General features: G+C 40.6%; 1 protein-coding gene across 1 annotated transcript in view; it reads right to left on the minus strand.

Annotated features, from left to right (window-relative positions):
• Nucleotides 1-20,257, minus strand: part of LOC144823277 (sodium channel protein type 2 subunit alpha-like) — a 942,252-nt gene that overhangs the window by 359,333 nt on the left and 562,662 nt on the right. The window contains exon 16 of the mRNA XM_078681632.1: nt 12,492-12,848. Within this exon, the coding sequence (XP_078537758.1) occupies nt 12,492-12,848 (357 nt within the window). The remainder of the gene's footprint in view (nt 1-12,491; nt 12,849-20,257) is intronic.

Here is a 20,257-nt window from a genome sequence, read left to right on the forward strand (position 1 = left end):
CCACATAGAAAATAGGAACCCAGCGACTGAGTACACTATATGGACACTAGTATCATACTTCAGTGTCCCGAAAGCCTCAGAACAGCATCTGGTGCCTAGGTTCCTGCAAATCTGCACCAGCCATCGTCTTCGTCTGGTGTAAAAATAAGATGAGTATTGAAATCTCCTGTTATAACTATTTCCCAATTCGGAGTATTGTATCTTAATTCAGATATTTCATGTATTAACTTTTTTAATATTATAGATTTTTCTTGGACGTTTGGATAAGCGTATATGTTGAAGAAAATTTATGAAGTTATCCAGTGATTGCTACCAAAATTGAGTCTTATTATTTGTATGTTACTTTAAGTTGTCGACATTTGTTCTGATTCTACCTTAATATTGTTTGATATGTAGACTGAAAGACCGCCCTTTGGTCTTCCGAAGCAGTTCGTTTTTACAGCATCCACCTGATGTAATGTAAATCCCGGTAGTTGAATTGAACCTGTCAACCAGGTTTCTTGCAGTGCTATGATATCATATAGAGCCCATATTTCCATTAGAGTCCTGTCGGTAAGCTTTGTTATTGCACCTGCAATATTCCAGGAAAATATATTTAATTTGTCAGCTTGCAAGGCACATGTTGATTCAATAACTGGTCATTGCCTATTTATATTTTTTGGTATTAACGTTGACCAATGCCTATAGTTATGTCTACTTTCTATTGGAGTTACGGTTTCTGTACCTGTAGGTCCTCGGGCATTATGCAAAATCGAATATACTGAAGAATGGGTGCTCTTCTTATTGTCCCAATGTGCCAATGGAGCGGGGTAACGCTGCGATGTAGGTTTTATTATTGTTATGCCCCATGATTCAAATTGCTCTTTGGCATCAAGAATTAGGTTTGCTATTTTTTCTGACTTCCATGATGTTACAGTTATCTCTGTCAGTTGGTTATGTGTATTTGGCAGAAACTTCACTGATAATAAGTCTGTTGTTTCAATAAAATGTAGTGTTCACACCTCCCCTAGCAGCCTCAACATGTTTCCCCTATTTAAGATATCTTGCTTGCTTCAGGACATATATAGGGGTATTAATGTAATTTGCCACTGGTCGCTGAAATTCTTTGTTTCTGTTGATGAAATCTGTTCGTACAATACTTCATTTGTATGATTCTGCATTGAAGTTTTATATTTTATTTGACCTGTACAATGTGAAGAATTATTTCTTTTAGTTTTATCTTTATTGAGGAGCTGTGTACTGCTTCTTGTACAATGAGGCTCATACTCCGTGCTACTTTCTGATGGAGGACATGTGGTCACAATTGTTTTGTCCACCCTGGAAGTTATTATAAATTCGGGATTGTTATTTTTCTTTCGGGTAATTAATTGCAGGAACCACTGGTAGTCTAATATTAGTAATTTTAGGTCTTTCCGAGAGGTTCTGTTCAGAACAATTACACAATGGTGCCTCAGGGCGACTCAGTTGATCTTGTCCTTTTGCATTCTCTGATGGTATGTCATGTTCAGCATCTAAAGTTAATGTCTCCATTTGCGTGATATCTGGAAGGGCGTCCTTTTTAAAAAAAAAATTCTATTTGCATCAATTTCCTTTGGAGGTAAGGCTGGTTTAAGTGGAGTATACTTACCTTTGTCCTTCTGACTTGCCTTCCACTTTTTTGCACTGTTTTTGCTAGCTTTATTTTCTAAGTTATTAGAACAAGGATACGAGATTCTTTCCACTGATTGATCTAGTAGCGTACATTTTTCTTCTATGATTTTTGTTCCTGGATTTGCTGATAACCCGGCCCTCGACCCCTATCTTTTTTTTAGCGTCGAGAGTGATTTTTCCTAAATGTGCATTTTTGTTTTTTAAAGTCACTTACAAGGAAAGGATGTACAAATGCGTACATTTGACTCCCCATTTGAGACGCGCCGAATCTTGAATCGCCTGCCGTGTGGGGAACGGCTCCACTCAATTCACTGCCCTGCACTTACCTGCTCTCCTTGGGGCCAGCTGCTTTGCCGCGCTGCACCGCACCGCTGTGAGGGGAACAACCAGGCGGTCGCGGCCTACAACATCCAGAAGGTCTTGCGTGGCGCAGGGCGAGGTCGTCACCAGAGGGCGCTGGAGGCCCTCGTAGTCAGCGTGGCCTTACCGCAGCGCAGGACGCACAGAATCTTGAATCGCCTGTTGTGAGGGGAACGGCTCCACTCAATTCACTGCCCTGCACTTACCTGCTCTCCCTGGTGCCAGCTGCTTTGCCATGCTGTGCCGCACCGCACCACCATGAGGGGAACGGCCAGGCGGTCAGGGCCTGCAACATCCAGAAGGCCTTGCATGGCGCAGGGCGAGGTCGTCACCTGAGGGCTCTGGAGGCCCTCTTAGTCAGCGCAGCCCTCCTGCAGCGCGGCCCTCCTGCAGTGTGGGACGCGCACAGGCGGGCGTACACCCGGGCCAAGGGCCGGCCCGCCCGCGCCTGTCAGAGGCCTGAGGAGGCTGGGCTGGGCCATCCCTCTAACTTTCAAGTCCCGGGATCAGTCTGGGATGATCGAGCAAGATACTGTGACTGTGTCCTTTGAGCGCTGCTAATTTGTAGGCATCTGAACTCCCTGAACTTCGATACATATTGAAGCATGTAACCCAATTGCAGTTTGTACTCTAAATGACTCTATGCTGCTAACAAATTTGGACTTTGCACTTTGCACTTTTTTTGTATGCGCACGCTTGATACCTTTTACAGTTCCAATGCTATTTTTAAATATATAATAGTTTTTAATAGTTTTAATTATAGTTCTTAATCTCCCATTAACGAGGCCTGCACTTTTAAGCACCTTTCCACGTACGGGTGCATAGCGACCCAGCTAGTGTACAGGTTGCGTGTTGTACTTATTTTGAGGTTTTCTGAGCCACAACCCTATAAGCCCTATAAGTATTGAAGGCCCTCTAGTGACGGACCAAAATGGGGAAAAGAAAGCAGGCCGCGAGCCACACATCAAAAGTACCAAGCAAACATAGGAAGATTAACATTATGCTGCTGAACTATTTAACAGAAGCTGTTGGTGATATTGAAAGACAGATAATTTCCGTTGAAGAAACAGTAAACAATGAAACTATAATTCCACCTCCTCCTCAACAGCAAAGAACGGATAGTAATGTGATATGTGATGTAAGCGATGTAGAGGTGGGAGGGAAAGAGATAATTGGTAAAGCTACTCATGCACAATTTAATAATGGGTGTGTTCAGGAAATTCCAGACAATATCTCAGACGGGTCAGTAGAAAGCGACCAACTACCTCCCCAGAAAAAACCCTGCAACCTGCCCAAACCATCGGTAGTTAACAACACTGCGAGTGACGCAGTCACAATCCACCCAATTCCCGCCCTTACCCCTAGACCATTAAAGACCTAATCAAAAAGGACACATTGGAAAACACAGGGTGTTAGAAAAAAACACAAAAGGATATGGCCACCACCAGTGCTTTGAGGGGGAAAAAAACTGCCGCTGAATCCCCAACCGAAGTAACGGAGTTGTGCATAGCCATAAAAGATCTAAAGGAATTTGTGTTGCTATCTATTAAGACCCTTGCGATGAGACTGGAAAAAAATCGAAATTGGCCTAGGAAACATTTTAGGGGCCCATCAAAATACCACACAAAATAATGGTGTAGTAAACCAGAAACCTCTGGGTAAAAATGTGCAACCAGACAGTTCTATCTTAAAAATGACATCTTTGACAGACAAGAAATCTATAGGAGTGATCGGGGTGAGTGCCAGGACTCTCGCCAAAATGCACCTACACTTCTGGTAAAAGTCTTACACAAGACGCAAAGGTAAATAGATCTAAAGTCTTGGGCGGGGAAGATAGTAAATTGAACAGAAGGCCGGGGAAAGTATTTGTAAGATGGCCAACAACGCCTCTGGGGAGAGGCATAGTGTACAAATACTTAACCTCCCCAGCAGCAACAACATACACTATCATTTTAGCTAATGTTCCCGAGCTTCCACCGGTAACAATGGAAACATGGCCTGCGTTAAGAAATAAGACTATAAATTGGTTGGGTAACAGGACAGGCTTAACAAACGCTCTGTTCAGGTAATTTAAGATGGAGAGGAGGGTGGACTGGGTAGGTAATAGCAGTAAACTTTATGAAGGAGACGGCATAGTTCTCTCGCTAGGTTTACCAGCCTTAGTCATGGAAATCCTATTGAGAATGTACAAACTAAACAGACCTAACACCAGCATTCAAGTTCGCCCCCTGTGGTTCTTTTACCAACCACAAACTATAAATACCCCAGAAAACTATGGTACACAAAGCTGGACACGAGAGGGCCCATGCTATAAATTTGCCATGTCAAATAGATTTGGTCCCTTAACTACCCTAGATGAGAACGATTGACATTCAATAGATAGGGGCCAGCCCGTACAAGAGTATATTCCTAATGCTGAAAACCAGGTCGTATTAACCCCGCAGAGCCCGGTCATGGAAGCACAAGAGGTTGAGGGGGAAAGTATCCCAAGTAGTGTCTATGTCCCAGGGGGTGGCCATGTGAACCTAACCGACCACCAATTAGGACCATGTAGAATCCTTTTTTGGAATGTGGCCGGTTTAAGGAACAAGGTGAATAACCCAGCCTGGTTGACTTTTATCAATAACTTTGATGTTTTGTGTCTGCAAGAGACCTGGGCTATTGATAACATACATATTAATGGATACAAGACATATCACACACCTGCAACCCAATCACCTAGCGGTAGGCCAAAAGGGGGACTATGTGTTTACATTTCGAATCTGCTGGGTGCATGTAAGAGTGAGATGGTTAGTTCAGAAATCTATTACCAAACGGTCTTAATATATATGGATTGCAGCAACGCTTTGCTCCTGGTTAACTTTTATAATAATACAGAATTAGTACTTTAGAACTAAAGGCTGACCCCAAAATCATCCCTATTTGGGGTGGGGATTTTAATACCAGTTTGTGTCCAGTGGCAGAGTCAGGGAGGTGTGGTTTAACCCTAGATAAGGATGATCTGCCGAACCACTTCGAACATACCATAAAATGCGAGTTGTTTAATGAAATCATGTTTAAACATGATCTGGGATTCTCGAACTGCTTGTGTACGCCAACAGTGGAGTTTGGGCATACATTTATAGGGAGAGGTGCCAAATCAACCATTGACTTCATTATTATCCCAAACCGCTATGCTAGTCACGTGAAAGCCTATGACATCCATCAAAACGTCATGAGCAACCACGTGGCTATCAGTGTGAACATAGCCGTCCCAAGTCGTGTGTCAAGGAGAACCTGTAACAAAATAGCATGGGCTCAGAACATTGAACTGGGAAGAAAAAATGGTTATGCTATCGGCTGGGGAAGTCGGGATCCTATGGAGTTAAGCAGCGAGACAGTAGTAAAGGCACTAGACCCAATTCTAAAATGTCTAAGCAATAGTCTGACACATGAGGATGTTTTAATTGCTTTTAATAGTATTACTGAGATCGCTAGAAATACACTGTTTATGGAACATAAAGGCACGCACAAGACTGAGAAGGGCTGGTTTGACAAAAATTGCACTAAAAGCTACTCAAACTTAAAGAATGCCTTACATAGAGAGGTGAGAGACATGAACGAGATTAGGGCCTGTAGAAAGCTGTATAATGCAGCAAGGAAAAATAGGATAATCGAGTTGAAAGATAATGCCTGGAAGCTTTAACAACTATTTACTTAAAGATCCTATTTTTATAGAGAGCTTCAAAGGTTTCCTATCCAGATTTTTTCTTACCAACACCAGCCCAGACATACAATTCCATACTGTCTGGAATGCTTTTAAAGCAACAGCCAGCGGTTTTATCATTGAGTACGTGGCTGTCAAGAGGAAAACACTTCTTAAAGAATCCTCTACCTTATTATCTTCTAGTAAGCAACTCGAGCATGCATACTATTCGTCTAATAATGAAGTTACTCCTAAACAGCTAGTTCAGGCTAAATTGAATTTTAATAGGAAATCGACCGAGGAAGACTCCTGCATGGTACTAAAGATCAACTCTAAATTTTACGGTGGATGCAATAGAGCTTGTAAATTGCTAACAAACTACTTGAAAGTCAAATCTCAAAAATCAAAAATAGTTAATATCATCGATGATAAAGATATTAATCATTTTAAAGATGAAGAGATATTACAATGCTTCACAGATTTTTATAAGAATATATATACTCCTAAGTCCTCTCATAAGGACATCGCCTTGAATTCGTTTTTCAATTCTCTACCTCCTCGTTCCTCCCCTTCACCTGATTGTTCCTTTTCCAATCACGACCTGTCCTTTTACGAGATTAAGTTAGCTTTGGCACAGCTACCTAAGGATAAGGCTCCTGGCACTGATGGCTCTACTGCCGAATTCTATGCTTGCTTTTCACAGATTCTTCCCCCACATTTCCTATCTCTCTTTCAACACTTTATTTCTCATAACGAGGCCTGTGGCACTTTTCTAGAAGCTATGATCTGTTTAATCCCAAAGAAGGATAAAGACCTTTCATCTTGTGCCAACCATCGCCCTATTCCTCTGATAAATCTAGATTGCAACTTTTATTGCTGAAGTGTTGGCTCTTCGCCTTAATCAGGTAATTCCAGACCTGATTGGTTCTGAATAGACCTTTTTTTTAGGAGTAGAACTTTGGCTGATAATTCCAGAACCTTTTTGAACATTATTCATATTGCTTCTAAGAGTTCCTCACCATTAGCAGCCATTACCCTAGATGTTGAAAAAGCCTTTGATCGCCTTCACTGGCTTTTTATGGAGTGGACATTTAAATGGCATGTTTTGGATCTGTTATTATGTCTTTTATAAGTTTGCTCTATTCCTCCCCAACCTCGGATCCCAATCTTCATATTTTATTCTTCAAAGGGGCACTCATCAAGGTTGCCCTCTTTCTCCTTTGCTTTTGATAGTATCCCTTGAAACTTTTCTTCACTCTTTACGAAACTCTACCTTATTCCAGGGATTTATTCACAAAACCACTGAAATCAAATTCACAGCTTCTGCTGATGACATTTTGCTTATATGTCTCTGATCCCCTTGTTTCTCTACAAGCTTTTACTGACCCCTTTTCTTCCTACGCCATCTTGTCGCTTTATAAGTTAAACTTTACAAAATCTGAAGTTCTCCCACTAAACAAATATTGCTTAAAAAACATGTTTGCAGATGCGGGTTTCAAATAGAACACCAATTACATTACTTACTTGCGGGTCAAATACTCTTCTTCAATCGCCAAAACGGTTCAACCTAACTTGGAGGATGTTCTATTGAAAGTGTTTCATATGTCAGGGAAATGGTCACCCTTATATCTATCTTGGTGGAGTAGGTTGAACACAATCAAAATGATGATGCTCCCTGTTAACTTCTATCTGTCCAAGTTACCAGTGAAGCTTCCATTAACGTTCTTTAAAACTCTTAATAGCACTCTAAGTAAATTCCTATGGAATAATCGGAAATCCCGCATCTCTTTGTCTTCTTCATCTGCACCTAAGGATCGGGGTGGTGTTCATTTTCTGAACTTCCGTCAGTATCACTCTTCTTTTCTAATACGTCAAGTTTACCATATCTTTCTCCCTCGGAAGCACCCTCTATATCGGTTTGGTGTAGGCTGGAGGACTCCTTGATTCACCCCTTTCCTTTTTCTTTGCTAGCCTTTTTTCGCATCCTCCTTGTTCACTTAAGTCCCCAAAAATTTCACAATTTATATCAAACATTTACCCGGTCCTTACCAAATCTCTTTCATCTCTGCAAGTGTTCCTTGATTCTTCTTTACGGCATAATAAATCCATTAAACTTTCAAACGGTACTATTTTCTGGAAGGATTGGATTGCTAAAGGGATAGTCCAAGTTAAACATTTGTTTCAAGGTATGCACTTTCTTTCTTCTGAGGAAGCCCAATCCAAATTTGGCCTGCCCGCTACCTCCTCTCTAAAGTACGATTCTTTAAGATTGCTCTTAACTCAACAATACTTTCTTCTTTCTCAAGCTTCTTCTACTTCATTAGATCCCCCATTAGAACCGTTATCTACCTCCGCGTCCATTCGGACTTCCAATATCTACAAATATTCTCATTTTTCTCCTCCTAATCACCCTAAGAGTAAGGTTGAACTTTTATGGGAATCGGATTTGCAGCACACTTTTTCTGTTCACATTTGTAACTCTATCTGGACACGAGTACAATGCACTTCCTGTAATGCTAGCACTACTCAAACTCTATATTACTTCTATCAGAGGTTGTGTGTAACCTCATTGTCTATCTCCAAATAAAGTCCTGATCTATCCCCTGATCGTTGGACCTGCACAAACACTCCTGGTCACATATTTATATTCTTTTTTTCTTTGTCCTAACATTACCTCTTTTTGGATAAAGGTTTGTAAATCAATCTCCTCCATTTGTTCTAATACTTTTCCTTTTGAGAGTTACTCCATATTTTTGAGTAATAACTCTGCAAATTGGTTTGGTGCACACAAATTGGGTTAGTTTGTGGATTTGTTACTTGCCATCGGCTTCCAGGTTATTACCACTAATTGGAAGGATGCCACTAAGGGCACCTTTTTTGGCTGGTGGAACCTTCTCTGTAATCATCTTAGGCTTGATAGAGCTTCTGCCACTACCTCTCACCAACTTCTTCAAAAGGAAGCCTTTTGAACTCCACTCACTAACTATTTATACTCACCTGTAATGCGCAACAAGGACAGTACTTTTGTTTTTCAGCCGCCATTAGTATTGTGATTTATTCTTTTTATATTGTTCGTATCAGGATATTATACTATTGCCAAGTTGATATCTGAACATTTATAGTGCCTGTTATCAGATTTTCCTATTAAGTATATTTGGTAAGGATGTTGATTGTTCTTGCTTTCTTTTCTCCTCTCTTTTTCTTTTCTCTATTTATTATTATTTATTTATTTATTTAAAACATTTGTAGAGCGCGGCTGTCGCCTTGCAGGCATCCTGGCGCTAAAACAGAGAGTAGCTCCACAGGGGGAAAGAAAGAGAGGTAAGAACGAGTGGAATAGAACAGTGGTTTAAACGAGGTTAGGGGAGGGAGGTCAAGTGAACGAGGTTAGGGGAAAAGCCAGGTCTTGATGCGTTTTCTGAAGGGAAGGAGTTGCGGTGTTTGGCGGATACCCAGGGGCAAACTATTCCATAGTTTTGCTGCTGCAACTCTGAAGGATCTTCCCCCAGTCCTAACCTTGTTAAATTTAGGGACTGATACAAGGTAGGCTGAGGCTGAACGGAGGGCTCTTGTGGGAGTGTACCAGGTGAACATGGCTTGCAAGGGTATGGGTCCGACTCCGTGCAAAGCCTTGAACACAAGACAAAGTGCCTTAAAAGCCACTCGTTGCTTCAGGGGGAGCCAGTGCAGTTCTGCTAGGGCCGCAGAGGCCGATGATCTCCTTGTCCAGCCAAGAGCTAGTTTTGCGGCGGCGGTCTGAACCCTTTGCAGTCGGTCTAGCAGAACAGATGGGGACTCAAGTAGCAAAGCGTTACAGTAGTCCAGGCGACTAAGAATAGTGCACCTGACTACCAGCGCTCGGGCTTGTGCCGGGAGGAGTGGCATAATCTTGCGAAGTGAGCGTAATAGGCACGAGCAGGTAGACACTGTTCTCGCAACCTGAGTCTCCATGCTGAGCTTGTTGTTAATCATAACCCCCAGGTTGCGGACAGTAGTCACCGGTTGTGGTTTTTCTGAATCCTCTGGGGGCCAGAAATCAGTTGGGAGCGAGCGGGGAATCTAACTACCTGCGCAAAACAACACCTCAGTTTTGGCGGAATTAAACTGCAGGGAGTTATTCTGTAACCACCTAGCGGTATCTCTCAGACAATCATGAAATGATTCTAGAGGAATTGATTCTGCCCCATCCCAAGATAGGATGAGCTGTGTATCATCTGCGTAGTTTATGGTTTGTAGCCCATGGGTTTTTATTAATGTGACCAGAGGTTTTAGGTAAACATTAAAAAGAATGGGGCTGATGGACGAGCCTTGAGGCACCCCATGGGGCACAGATGAGAAGGCAGATTGAAAAGGGGGGAGGGACACAGCCTGCTTCCTGTCTCTATGATAGGACTGGAACCAAAGCAGGGCAGTACCATCAACCCCCGATTCCCTTAGTCTTTTTAACAGAATTGCATGGTTGACCGTGTCGAATGCGGCAGACAGGTCCAGCAAGATCAGAGCTGCTGTTTGGCCCCTGTCTGCACGCATACGAAGATCTTCCATGGCCATAAGGACAGCTGTTTCAGTCCCATGCGCTGGGCGGAACCCGAATTGAATATCGTCCAGCATGTGATTCTGTTCCAGATATGTGGAGAGACAAGATAAAACGTAAAATGCTGATTCACTAAGGTTCCTAATCCTGTATAACTGTTCCTAATTGTTTTTATAATAGTAATTATATCAGGTTTTCATTTTACTATGGACATACATATTGTACACTATTTTTGTAGTTTTCTTATAATCGTTGTTGTAATGTTGTACCTTTTCTGCTTACTTGCTTTAATAAAGCTCTCTTAAACTAAAAAGAAAAACAAATAGAAATTACCTATTGAAAATATGTATTCAATGAGAATGAAAATCCATGGGTAAGATCCTCATTCCGAAGGCTGTACAAAAAATGTTGTGTGGTAATTGCACACCTGTAATTTGTGGTAAAGCAAGGTGTCGTAATTTGCAGGTAGGCAGTTATAGAACTTCTGATTTGCGCACCTTGGAATTATGGATAAATGCTCATGTTTTCCCCTCCAATTGCTTTGGTGCCCATATATGATGCATTTGTTTGCTGAAAAGTGTGCATATTTTGGGTTGCAGTAGCTGCAGCAAATCCTGTAATGTCAGATCGGCACCCTCTCCATTGGTCTCAATGTAGAATCTGCACGATCCTTGGAAAGAGGACCAAGGTGGACAGAAAGTAGAACTAAAAGCCAAACCATGGTGAGTTCACAAGAATCAACACTCTAATGAAAACATCATATAAAAGGTAGTAGATATCAAAGGCACCTAAGGAGAACAATTTACAACAGAGTGTAAAAGAATATATACTCAAATATCTTATTGAGAACATTGTCAGAATAAGAGAGGAATTAGAAATGCAAATGTATTGAGCATAAAAATATCAAACTCAACATATTGAACAATGTCGTTTTTATCACTAAGTTCATCTCTGGATAGTGTCCTGTATTTGAACGTGCACATTTAGGAGGTCATTTAAAGTTTACCAGAGCAGGAGCTCTACTGTAAATTCATGGTCCTTGCCCTGACAGGAAAGTCAGTCAATGCACCCTACACGTAGGAGTAAAGCTCCCCGCCCTGGAGTCAATGATTTCTTGTTGTCTCAAGAACAAATTTCCACTTTTGTTGCATATTTGTGAAAAAAAGTTTGACAAGAAGACGCAAAAAATTGGTACTCGCTCAGCAAACTCTTCATCTTTAAGAGCATATACCACACCAGCAGTTCCTCTGAAGGCTTAGAGATCACTGCTAGGTATGCGGGAACCTCTCAGGTTTCTCCAACAGTAGCCATTGATCTACTGGTATCTCTCCAGCTGCCTATAAATAGCTCTCCTGTGAGCAGCCAGCTCACTAAATTAGAAACATGTACTTAGACGACTTACTATATGCATTCCAGAATTGAGAATGTATTTGAGAAGAAAATGTAAATATTTTCAAAACTCTTAAGATGATGTTTGGAGAAAAATGGCTGATTTTCAAAATGTATTTTAAACTGATATTTAAGTCATAAATGATTTGGTGTTAGGGAAGCTTAATATTAATATTATTACCTTGGTCACATGGGCATTGCAACTATGGCTGTTCTGTATTACCCATTTAGAGGTATTCCAAACTAACAAAGCCTATTTTACAATACTACTGACAACCCTCACCTGTAACCTTGTCTGATGTGGTCACTATTTAAACACCAGTAGTATTAGCAGCTTGAGAAAGCTTTCATTAAATAAAAGTAGCTCTTGTTATAGAAAAGGTTGGTGACCCCTGCTCTAAATACAACAACCGGTCCTCCCACCAGGTCAGGGGAGGTCATCCATTTCTGTAACTTAGCACAGTACTCTGTGCTAACCTACTGAAATGGAGGGCCGTCTGCCAGGGTCTAAATCACCCTGGAAAGTTTTCCACTTGTAGCTCTGTTTTATATTATTTCATGTTGCTATGACGGCCATATATGATTGCAGGTGTACATTATTGCTGTTTAATTTGGGTCACTATCACAATGCTACAGGAAAATGTCAATTTTTTCTAGCATTAATTGAGAAACATACACTTTTAATCTCTTCTGTATTATATTGAGGAATAACAAATATCACTGAAAATGTATCTACCTTGACATTTGCATTTTCTGCTTGCAGCTTTTGGAATGGACATTTTAAAAGTAAATGTATATGGTTCACAATATTGATATAAAAGAGTGTCACAGTCATACTCATGAATACAACTTTGGTCTGCTCTTGTTACTTACCACAAGATTACCAATCACCATGACCAGCATGAAAACCATGAGGCACATTGATTGTCCTGCAACTTCCATGCAATCCCACATGGTTTCTATCCATTCCCCACACAGTACCCGGAACACAATCAAAAAGGAGTGGAAGAAGTCATTCATATGCCAGCGTGGAAGTTCACAATCTTCAGAAATCTTGCAGACACATTCTTTGTAGCTTTTACCAAAGAGCTGCATGCCAACCACAGCGAAAATGAAGACAATGATGGCCAGTACCAAGGTTAGATTTCCCAAAGCACCCACAGAGTTTCCAATAATCTTGATTAGCATGTTGAGCGTTGGCCAAGATTTTGCAAGCTTAAAAACTCGAAGCTGTAACAGAAATATGAACAGATTAGAATTAAAGTAATTGAGGCTAATGAAGTTTGCCATATATAAATAAAATCTCATTTTGAACAATGACTACTTTTAGTGACTGGGTCAAGTTAGGCAAAAGAATAAAAAAAAGACATGAAAACTTGACTATGTAGAGTGGAGAATTATTTTTCCTTCGTTTGATTGCTGTAAATACTTCATAAAGTACAAATATAATCAAGAAATCGAAATCAGAGTTGTACAATAATTGTAAAAAAAGAACACAATCAAGGTACAGTAAAAAATAACATAAGGTATCCCCACTATTAACATATATACATACACTTAAAATAATAAGTCATCACCAAGGACAAAAGAACATCAGAAAAAACATGAATATTTTGTACTAACAATAGGAGTGGACATCCTACGAGTGGACACAGCACCAAACATATTCTGTAATAGAATAGTTTATAGTTCACATTTACAGAAAATGAGATAGGTAGCCAAAACTAAATATAGGAGAAAGAATGTTACAAATGCAGTGGCACAGGATAGGAATGCTGATGGGCGAGTGTGCACCTGCAAAGCTCTTCTTGCTGCACACCCAAAGAGGCAAGACGTTTCACTTGCGATACTGTTATGGTGTGTGTGAGGGTTTTCTCAGCCTCTGAATGGATATCTTAGAGCCCGTTCTCCTGCATACCCCTCCACTGGCCCAGTGGATTATGGACACTCGAAAGTAAGTTATCCGACCTTCCACCCAATTTAGAGTGTATAGTCAGATTGCTTTTTTTTTTTTTTTGCATCCGATCTGCTAGGTACAAAGCGGGTGGTGAGGTACAATAAAAAAAAGCCTTACACATCATAGGAAAAAGCTCTAAAGGTGTGGTGGGCCATTAGTTTTAAATCCCAAAGCCAGAGTGTATGTTTTTTAAATGTTTCATGACACTGCTTCCAGTCAAACATTTCCACCATTTACAGGAACTGCTGTGACGGCGGTTCCTGCCAATGTACAGAGATGTCAGAGGACCAGTGGACATCTCTCTATCTGAAGGATGGAGTAAAGGTATTGTTGTGGGCGTAAAGTCCTCTGCCACCCTCTCTACCTTTACTCCATCTGCCAAACATTAAATTAGGCCCTTTTGTCATATCAAAGGGATGTGCAGTCTCTAACCATACCCACATCTGCTAGTTTGCCACATCCACCCCCACCCCCATGGATGACAAATGCTTGACCAGCACCTAAGAATTTTAAGTTGGATAATTGACTAAGTTAGGTTGGTGTAAAATTATATTTTAAAAAAAATAGACCAGATGTACAAAGCATTTCTGCAATCACAAACACTGAAGTTTGCAACCATAAAAAGATTTTTAAATGTTCCAATTCTGTCTTAGAAATTGACAAATTTTTACCAGCTACTAAAATTAGATTGACAGTTACATACCTATTCAATATTTGGAAGCAGCATATCCCTTCTGTAAGGAATGTATCAATGTTTTGGTGAAACCCACGTTCAAAAAATTGAAAAATTACTGACGCTTAAGTTTGGATTGCAAGGCATTTGCAAAAAGGAACGGGAGCCCTTAGATCCCTACCCCCTTCTTGAATGTAAAACATATTTGTTGCAGAGTAGACAGTATTCTAGAGGACCACTTCCAACTCTCAAACAACATTTTCAAAAAGGACACTTTTTATTTTAACCTCAGTCCTGTTTCCTTTTAGAAAAATGGGTTGTTTTAACAAAAAGATTACTCCATTGAAACACAATCAAAGACTTGGTGGTCTGCTGACCCTAGCAGACCACAATCTCTGTAAAGGCAATTAATTGAAGTGAGTCACAATTTTCAACCTACCTCATTAACAATCATGAAGCAGGTTGGATAGCAATCCACTCAAAATCAGAATTGACCTATTAGTGAGTAGGTCAGTTTCTTACAGTCTTTACTAGTCACAAATATACTGGTCTAAAATTGCGACCAGATTTTTACATCCGGTAATTAGTACATCAGGCCTAAAATACTTCCAGTCCTAGGTATTATGGCCCTCATTTTGAGAACAGAAAATTCTACCCGATTCCCTCCCCCCCTCACCCTTGGATGTACCAAAGCCCGTAGTTTCTAATTCCTGCATGTTTTTACCCTGTATTTCACCCAGAGATTGTAACTGCTTTCAGCTCCTAAAGTCCTGGGGAGAAATACCACGTCTTAATCTGAATGGGGCTGGTGACTCCTATTACCGGCCACAATGGCATTACTGGGCCACTCAGAATGAGGGTATATGTTATTAAAAGTTTTGAAATCTGAACAATTACAAGTCTTATATTGTTAAAGAGGATTGTTTCAATATGCCTTGAGAGACATGAGTTAATGATAATACATATCCCTTCACAAATGTATTGCTTTTGCTCAGATTCAATTAGCTATTGATCGTCTGGCTGCACAATTTGAGATATTAACAAGTAGTCATTATTTACTCTGAAGTTAGGTGCCTATTTTCCAGCACCATTCAACTAGTTTGGCCACCTAAAGAAAGTTTATGGAATGGCTTTATTAACCCTTACAAGACCCTTTAATGTTTAGTGGCACAGCGGTTGCAAACTATAAGGAATTTATGGAGTATTACTGTAGGTGTGGTGTTTACTTTCTAACTTGAGACTTTGTCATCGTTGTGGTTTTCATCTTTTTCCCATTCTACAGCAGTATCCCCTTTGCAAATTATTATGTAAAGCAGCATTCACTAAGGAGTGATCATTCATACTTTTTTTTCAAACTCAGCAATGTCCAGTTTCAGTCGTGCAAGCATTTGCTCATCTCCTGACGCTGTCATATTGTACTGTGACTCTAATGTAAGAGATCCCCTTTTGGTATGGTGACACTCGGCAATGGGAACTATGAAATTGTAATCTTATAGAGTTTGGTCATTCAACTCACATTTGCTTCTGAGGCCAGTCAGAGGGCCATATTTACAATGTTTGTTACAGTGTGAAATGGATACACTGTTACAAATTCTGCAGGTAACCAGTGTGCTGTATTACAAGGGCCAGATGCTGTAATACAGCAGCTGTGCTATCTGTCACATTTGTGTCAAAGTATCTTGTCCACCAAACTCTAAATAAAGCCCAGAGTCATAGAACATAGGGATACTGACTTTCCCTTGTAACTTGAATTTGGAGTACTTTTCACCTGAGGATAAGCTCACGTGTGTTCATTGGTTATACAAGCTAAAAGGAGTCTATGACACATTTAGTGACATATGTTAGGACTGAACTACTGGTTGAAACATGGCTTACTTCTTAGACTTTGTTGTTAGAAAATCTGTTTACAGCTCTGAAAGGAACTAGAAGCTTTCTTTCCTAGGTTCTATAGTGTTAAGTAAATGTGATACTTTAGGCTGATAATTTTGCTTTCTTGGATTGTATCCCATCAACTTTCAAAGTCAGCTAGACCCTTTGATTACTCACTGTACTGCTAAGTACTTAACTGTAAATACCCAAAATACTCGGATAGCATTTGGTAGGAATAGGTCATATTTTTAAGGAAGTTAGGAAAGAAGCATTGAATAGTTGTTCATTAATATCATTATCAGGGGCGGTTCCTCAGCTAAGGTGGAGGAGCATTGCCCCCTTGCTCTCAGAACAGGAAAAAGGAAAAAGAAAATAGCATTGTTATTATCATTTTATTTTTCGTTGCTACGGGCTGGGTTGGGGCAGGGCAGGGCTGGTGTCAGAGCCTGGGAGAAGTAGTGTGCACACTCTAAGTGCGCATGATGGTTTGGTCGGCCATCTTGGGCCAGCCAAACAGTCATGCGCAATTTGCATGTTCTCCACCCAGCAGTAATACACAGACTGGTGGGGAACATGCTTAGGCTCCCAGTCCCCGTCTGAGCACCGAGCCACGGCACTCAAACCATTCACAGTGCTGCATTGCAGTGCTGTGATTGGCTTAGGGGAGCTTCTGTGCTTCCTCCTTCCGGGTCGAAGCAATGACGGAGGAGAGATGGAGGCGGGCAGCTGCGAGGAGGAAAGTGTTTTTATTTTTTATATTTTGTCACCCCCCGCTTTACCACCCCATTCCCTGCCAGCCGCCACTGGTCATTATATAAGTCTAATACTTACTAGTTCCAAGTGAAATGCATGTTATATTAGTAAAATATTGCATAATTTCAGTAATTTTTTAATGCTTATTACAAATTATTCTCAAAATTGTTATTATGCCACACCACAGATGGAGGAAATAAATTATTGTGAGTGCACAGGAACAACTTTAACGACCAGAATGCAAATGGCTGCTATTTGCAGCATTTGTGTTTCTTGTACTTTTTTTAACATAAAGTACATCCTCAGGTCCACAATGGTAGCAAGGGTGCATTTCATGCTAAAATATTGCACCAAATGAGGTAAAATATCTTGAGTTTAATAAGTTGAAGTGTGGAATTTAGATTTGATTTTCTCTGTTTATTAGTCAATACACCAAAACGTCTGTATTTGTAAGAAATAACACTTTATATGTTATTCTGGTTCAGAGTTTTCAGGAGAATTTATTTCCAAGATGCTTTCAGATTATGGAGTGAAAACATTGCAATTGTAAATAAGTGACCTAAAACCCCTTCTTGAGAAATCCCTTTATTGCTTATTTGAACTGAAAAGTTTAAAATCGATTTGCTATGCGGGGTTGTAAAAACGAGCCAGTACTGACATTAGTACATGATTTACATTTTATGCGATTCATAACCACCAAGTTTTCAGTTTGCTTACGAGTGACATTTTATAGCATGTGGTGGGGATCGAATTATGAGACATTATCTCTTTTTCGATTGTTATGGTCTAGAAACTGCCTTAAAACAGCGGAAATACCCATGCAAGGTCACTAACTTGTCACTTTCAAATCATGACTTGGGACAGCTACACTACCTCTATGGTCTTCTGATTGTGTAGCTCCAGGCCTTCTGATGATATAAAATGTCAGAACAGAACCAAGAGCCGGTTATGCCCCATACAAAATAAACATGCACATCCACAGACATTTGCAGCAGTGCACCATTCCCCATAGACTTTCAATGGGTTGGTGTATTTGTGTTTGAGAGTATCTTAAACTCAAAATGCTTCCAAAGTCTAGCCAGGAAACTGAAGAGGTTTTGTTTTTGTCTTGGGCAGGTGTAGAGCTCAAACACAACAGAAAAATTCCCTCTGCTGAAGGGAGTGCAAAAGACAGAAGAGAATTTACCACGTGGCACTTCTCGATTTTCAGTGCTACATAAAGTAAAATACATAAAGAGAATTGTCTTTGCAAGAACGAAGCCATCCTTGTTTATATATATATATTGATGTGATCAAGGCTACCGTGTCGTAGCCGAAACGCGTCATGCTGACAATTACGAGAGAATAAACTACCTTTGATATTGCAACTTTAGCGCTGTGGAGTGGTCTGTACCTGTGGTTTTCGTTGTTGAAGGAATGCTTTCCCTCGTGTAAGAACGGAGCAGGAACTTGAATCATATATATATATATATATATATATATATATATATATATATATGTATATATATATATATATATATATATATACATTGGTCCGCACCCACTCCGGAGTGCTCGAATAGCGATCGATGGTGGTACGGAGCTGAAGCTTATCGTGAGAGCACCGCTACATCTGAGGAAACAAACAAAGATTGCGGAAGACGCAGGGGAGGGTGAGTCTTTGAAGCTCCCGCCTGCCGCTTAGCAATCAGCGCGTACCGCGTAACTGGAACTGTTTGTGCATACTGTAGCAGGGGTGAAGGGGTTCAAACGGAGAATTATAATCAATAACGCAACAGCTTAACAGTATAGATGTCGAGAGTCGTCTCAATGTTCTCAGACGCTTCCCGCAATGCGGATGCAGCTGACGTGGTTAAATGCACTTCAACGCCAAGAACTGAGAAAAGCAAAGGTAATGACAATGGCGCGCCAAGCTCGCTACGATCGCAATTTAACAAACTTGAACGGCTGATGGAAAGAGAAATACGTAAGTGGTGGGAAGCAACCTCAATACAAAATTATCTTGAGGTAAATGTATCCCCTGCAGATTAAGAATATACACAATTCCGTCTTATGAGAATCCTGATCCCGCTCTATTAGAGGAATGGGCGGAGTTCACAACTGAAGCATCAGTGGGAATGTTGAAGATACTAATTAAGTTTGCTTGGAGTGATCGAGAAAAATGCTTGAAAGAAATTGCTGAGCTTGAAGCGCCCATTGACCTTAACCAAGATATAGCGGCAAAGGAAGAACTGCGGAATAAGATGAAGATACGCCTTATCGCATATCAAGAAAAAAATAAACTGAGAAAACACACAAAATTCAATCGGGATGCAAGGGATTATGAGCAAGGAAGGATACTGACCTTTGCTCGAAAATTTGAAGCTCCACGACGAGCATTGAGGAATGCAGCAGCACATACACCAGCAAGTGTGAGAGATACGTCAGAATCAGCTGTAAGTACCGATACTGAGCAATCGGGAGAAGAACTGACGGGAGAAGCAGAATATGGCCTAGCCGCTAAGGGGCGTTTTTTCAAGGAGTTCCAACTGATGCGGAACTCTCAACAACGAGGGGGGAGAGGCAAACCCCCAGAACAAAGACGCCAGGCCACCGCAAGACTCGAAAAGAGGCGGACGCTTCAGGAGAACCACAAGGAATAGCGGGCCAGACTCGCAGCAAGAGCAGCCTGAGACAACAAATCCTGCACAAGATCTTACCATCATGAATCTAACTCAAAAGAAATTGAGTAAAGATGAAGAACGGATTTTGAAGAAAGGATTGACTTTTTGCCCCGCGAGAAGGATTGGAGTACACACAAACCCGCATAGACCTCTATCTCTTCACACGAAAATTAAAATTGAAGAAATTCTTTACAATGAGAGAATATCAGCAAGACTCAAGTCACACTGCTGCGCTCCCTCAGGGGGAACAATTAACATCACACATTACCCCATTAACGGGAGAGGACCTTCGAACGCTCCAAATACTTGCTAGCCAAGAACCGACAAGATCACAAGAAGCATCCCTGAATATATCGGAAGTGAGTAGCTTTGGCATCAATCAGAGATCTGTAAAGACAAAATTCAAACCAAAATCAACTTATATGCCAACGTCTCCCTTCAATACCATAGATGTCTTCGAAGAAGCAGTAAAACAAGATCTCTTAACAATGAGAATGATACCAACACCAGATTTCAAATATAACTTGACAAAGGAACAACAATAAGCACTGCAGAAATTAAAGAGTGATCCAGACATAATATGTAAACCCTCTGATAAAGGGGGTAATATAGTTTTGATGACTTGGGAATTTTACACTAAAGAAGCAATGCGACAACTTATGGACACACAATGTTATCAAAAAATCTCGAAAGAAGAGTATGTTAAAAGTATTCAACTATATCC

The sequence above is a fragment of the Lissotriton helveticus genome, chromosome 3_1 (assembly GCF_964261635.1).
Source record: "Lissotriton helveticus chromosome 3_1, aLisHel1.1, whole genome shotgun sequence".
NCBI lineage: Eukaryota > Metazoa > Chordata > Amphibia > Caudata > Salamandridae > Lissotriton > Lissotriton helveticus.